This window comes from Apaloderma vittatum, unplaced genomic scaffold (assembly GCF_000703405.1).
Source record: "Apaloderma vittatum isolate BGI_N311 unplaced genomic scaffold, ASM70340v1 scaffold30280, whole genome shotgun sequence".
Lineage (NCBI taxonomy): Eukaryota > Metazoa > Chordata > Aves > Trogoniformes > Trogonidae > Apaloderma > Apaloderma vittatum.
In genome coordinates, this window is record NW_009695565.1 from 35,857 (window position 1) to 39,649 (window position 3,793).

Consider the following 3,793-nt stretch of genomic DNA (forward strand, 5'->3'; position numbering starts at 1 on the left):
TGCTCGGCGTAGTCCTTCAGCAGCTCGGCCAGCCACATCAGGTCGCAGTCGCAAAGCAAGGCGTTGGAATCCAGCCTCCTGCAAGAGCCAGGAGAAGGCAGCTCATTGCCCAGCCCTTGAGTGCTGCCTCCTTCTCCAGGACACAGGAGAGGAACAGTTCTCTGGAGCAAAAGATCACTCCGGTTTGATTACATCCCAAATGCAAATCTGAGATATTTCATTCCTACAAGGTTTAAATGAGATGCTTAAACCAAATCGGAAGGATCTCACTGAAAACCTGATATTACTCATCGGCCATTCTGGTTTCAAATTAAAATGATTCTGTTAAACTGGATTATGCATTTTGAGCTTAATTTACAGCAAAGAGAGAGACTGAAATATTGGGGTTTCCCCCAGGATGGAGATGTCAACCTTTACTGATTTCTACAAGAAGAGCAGATAACAGTGCTTCTGTTAGAGCCTTCCAGTCTCTGTTACTCTTGGCTCCAAAAAACTCCTCCTTGATTTTAGTTTGCATAGGATCGATCTCCTCCCGGGACCAGCTGCTAGGGGTTTTAGCATTTCTGCCCAACCACAAGGACTTTCATTGCTACGACGTACGCCTGAACCATGCCGAATGGAGCACCAGTGACCTGCCAGCACACCCGTGCTTTTCCTTCCACTGGCTTCATTCCTGCATGCACTGTTTGCAAAAGGATAAATAAAGACTACAGGGAGATTAGTTGATGCCTCGTTCCCCACCGACAGTTTTATAGCAGATGGGTCCAGGCCATCGAAAGAAATACATGGAAGAAAAGTCTAATGTTTTCAGGGACAAACATTTGAGAATGTGAGATTTCGTACAAAGCCATGATAGAGCGTTTTATAGACACCCCACCTTTCCTCTGACACACATAGACAAAAATTCACAAGTTATTCCCTGTTAAAGAAACGTGAAGCATTTTACCTGCCTGCAGACGTCGCAGAGGGCTGCAGCGAGAAACACATTATTTTCTTGCAGTTTAAAAATCGTGGCAGAACACCAAAATTCTTTCACTTTTGCTTCCCCCCCTCCAAAAACACGATGCAGAACTGATTTCCAGAGATCATAAAATACAAACAAGGCAAAGCTCTGGGGGGTTTGAGCAAGCAAAAAGCAAGCTTAGGAGACAGCCAGGTTATGTGGCAATAACACACCAGGGATTCCTGCATGGGAGGAGAACTGTGCCCCCCACCACCCGTCTCAGTATTTTCAATCTCTAGGAAGAAAGCCTTTTCTTTTACAACTACGATTCTTCTTTCCGTGGTAGGATACTGATTTGAAGACATGATCAAGGTCATATCTGCAACCTGGACTTCCCACATTTTTGAAGGATATTTTATGGGTTCAAACCGTGAGGACTTTCCAGGAATGTTCATTCCTGTGGCGTTACTGAGCTGTAAGCAGATTATAGATTATAATTAGAAACTAGCATGAAGCAACCACGAACTGGTTAAATCGGCTCTCATGTCCAGTCAAAATGGCTTTATAAACTTAGCAGTGGCCTCAGAAGTGTAACGACTAAAAGCCTTGCCAACCAGGCACATTTTTCCTGAGGTGTTGGCTGTCTGATCAAAGATAAACAATTGCTCCTTGCAGGCAATGTGTTTTACTCACAGCCGTTTGAGGGATTCCAGTTGAGAGAACGTCCCGGGATGAATCCTGGAAATCTTGTTGTTGTGCAAGAATCTGCAACGGGAGAACCCACGCCAGAACATTATTCGGTATTTGCACCACGCCGATGGTAACATCCCAGGTCAAAACTCGGTTTAAATTCAAAGGCTGCTCATCAACACGGAGCTCAGTTTTTAAATTTACTGGGTTTGTTTCCATGAGCTGCAGGGGTTTCATTCATTTGTGAGTGCAACACAAGACACCAAAGCGGAGAGCGGGTGTGGACTGGAAACGGTGACACAAGACGTGATGTAACGGGTTTAAACTGGAACCTTAATCTACTTCATGCTCTGCAAAGGGAGGAGAAAGGGCACCAAATCCCCACAGACTTGAGCCACCCTGTGTTTTCTGTGCCTGGGTCAGCTCCAGTTTAAAAGGGACCTTTTCTTTCCCCTCTGCAGAAGATGGGGCCGTTGCACAAGGGCTCCAGCAGACGACCCTAGACAGCTCATGTCCTAGAGTCAACGTGGTTATTAACCCAAACCCATGAGTAAATCTAATTCAGACAGCAACAGGCTAAGCCAGGCTTGTCTCTGGGCAAAGCTAAGGCAAATTCTTACTTCCAGAGTTTCTGCACACAGATAAGTCTATCCAGTTCTTAGAAAAATAAAAAAACCGATCGCACTAAAATGCATCAGTGGGGATTGAGATGGGATAGTTAACTTTGCATTTCCATAACAGAGGGTGAAATTTAGTTATGTCATTTACATCTACAACTCTTAAGAGACCATTGGTAAAAGATAGGAAACAATTTTAGTAGACGGTGGAACAGGAAAGAAATACAAAAGTAGCAGAGCTTGTGTGCAAACCTCTGCAGACATATGTGCACATGCGAGCTCAACCTAGTTGCCCAGCTTGGATGCTGACAAACCTTTCTCCAAAATTGAAATCCAGAATTTTTGTTGGATCAAAAACAGCAACTGAGATCAGCCATGGTGTACTGACCGAGGGCTGAACTTTCGCAAGGGTGTTTGGATCTCACAGTTTTATTTTCCTGGCATGTATTGACATATGGCACGTTTCCATGCAGCCTGGAAGGGTCAGGTGGTTTCACCATGGACTGGGAACCACCCCATGGACTTTGGTCCTAGTGGCTACGTTACTACGAGAAGCAAACCTGGGGAGCAGGAGACACAGGACTTCGTTTCCTAACTGCTTTCAAGAAGGATGCATGTTTTTCCTGTTACACTTTCTTCTGACTTTACTGCTTCTCCACTCCCTTTTTTTATTTTTCGCTTACACTGCCCAGCAGTGACTAACATTGACCTTCTGGCCAGAACAAAATTTCAGTTGGCTTGGCCAGCTGCAGGGCTTTCTGCAGATTTACCCCTATTTAGGTGGAAACGTGAACATAACATAACATGGGAAATTCCCTTTATGTTCTCATTAAACCTTCTGCTTGGCAAGTACTTAAATCTCCTTCAAGAAAGCTTTTTTTTTTTTTTTTTTGCACTTCCATCCATTTTTTAGGTCACACTTCATGCTACTGAAGTGGTTACACAAAAAAAAAAAAGGAGTTTTCCCCTTCTCTTCACTCTCTCACTCATAAGAAAGGTCCCATCTTTACTTACAGCCTTTCAAGTTTAGGCAGGTCACTAAAAGTCTCTGGCTCCAGGCTTTCCAGGTTGTTGAAATGCAGGTACCTGTGACACCGAAAATCACAAAGGGTGGGCTTACAGGCTGAAGTTTCAAAGAGAGAATATCCTTCCAGAACAATCCACCAACACCCAGCAGCTGGTCGCCACACAGCTCAGGGAACAGAATCACAGAACAGTTTCGGTTGGAAGACAACCTTCAAGATCATCGAGCCCAACCTTTTAGGGTAGACCGGGAGAAGCCAGCATCCACTTCAGCGTCTCCATCTTCCACGTGCAAACACAGCAGTCAACACTGGCTTTTCCTCATTCTGCCAATTATTGACTCTCTCTTAATAAACTAAAACACACACAGGAAGGTGTTCGGCTCTTCCCTGAAGCCTAAGGCCACCATCATCACTGTGAACCGCCTCTTGCACTGTTAAAGATGAAACCGGTGCCTGTGGAAAACCAGTCGCCTGAGCACCCTCTGGGAATGTCCCCTGCCTTTCACCTCATGCCTCGG

General features: G+C 45.0%; 1 protein-coding gene across 1 annotated transcript in view; it reads right to left on the bottom strand.

Annotated features, from left to right (window-relative positions):
* Nucleotides 1-3,793, bottom strand: part of LOC104275731 (peroxidasin homolog) — a gene marked incomplete at its 5' end in the record, with an annotated part of 23,797 nt that overhangs the window by 17,262 nt on the left and 2,742 nt on the right. The window contains 3 exons of the mRNA XM_009871772.1: nucleotides 1-78; nucleotides 1,637-1,708; nucleotides 3,265-3,336. The exon at nucleotides 1-78 is cut by the window's left edge and continues 95 nt beyond it. Coding sequence (XP_009870074.1) covers nucleotides 1-78; nucleotides 1,637-1,708; nucleotides 3,265-3,336 — 222 coding nt within the window. The remainder of the gene's footprint in view (nucleotides 79-1,636; nucleotides 1,709-3,264; nucleotides 3,337-3,793) is intronic.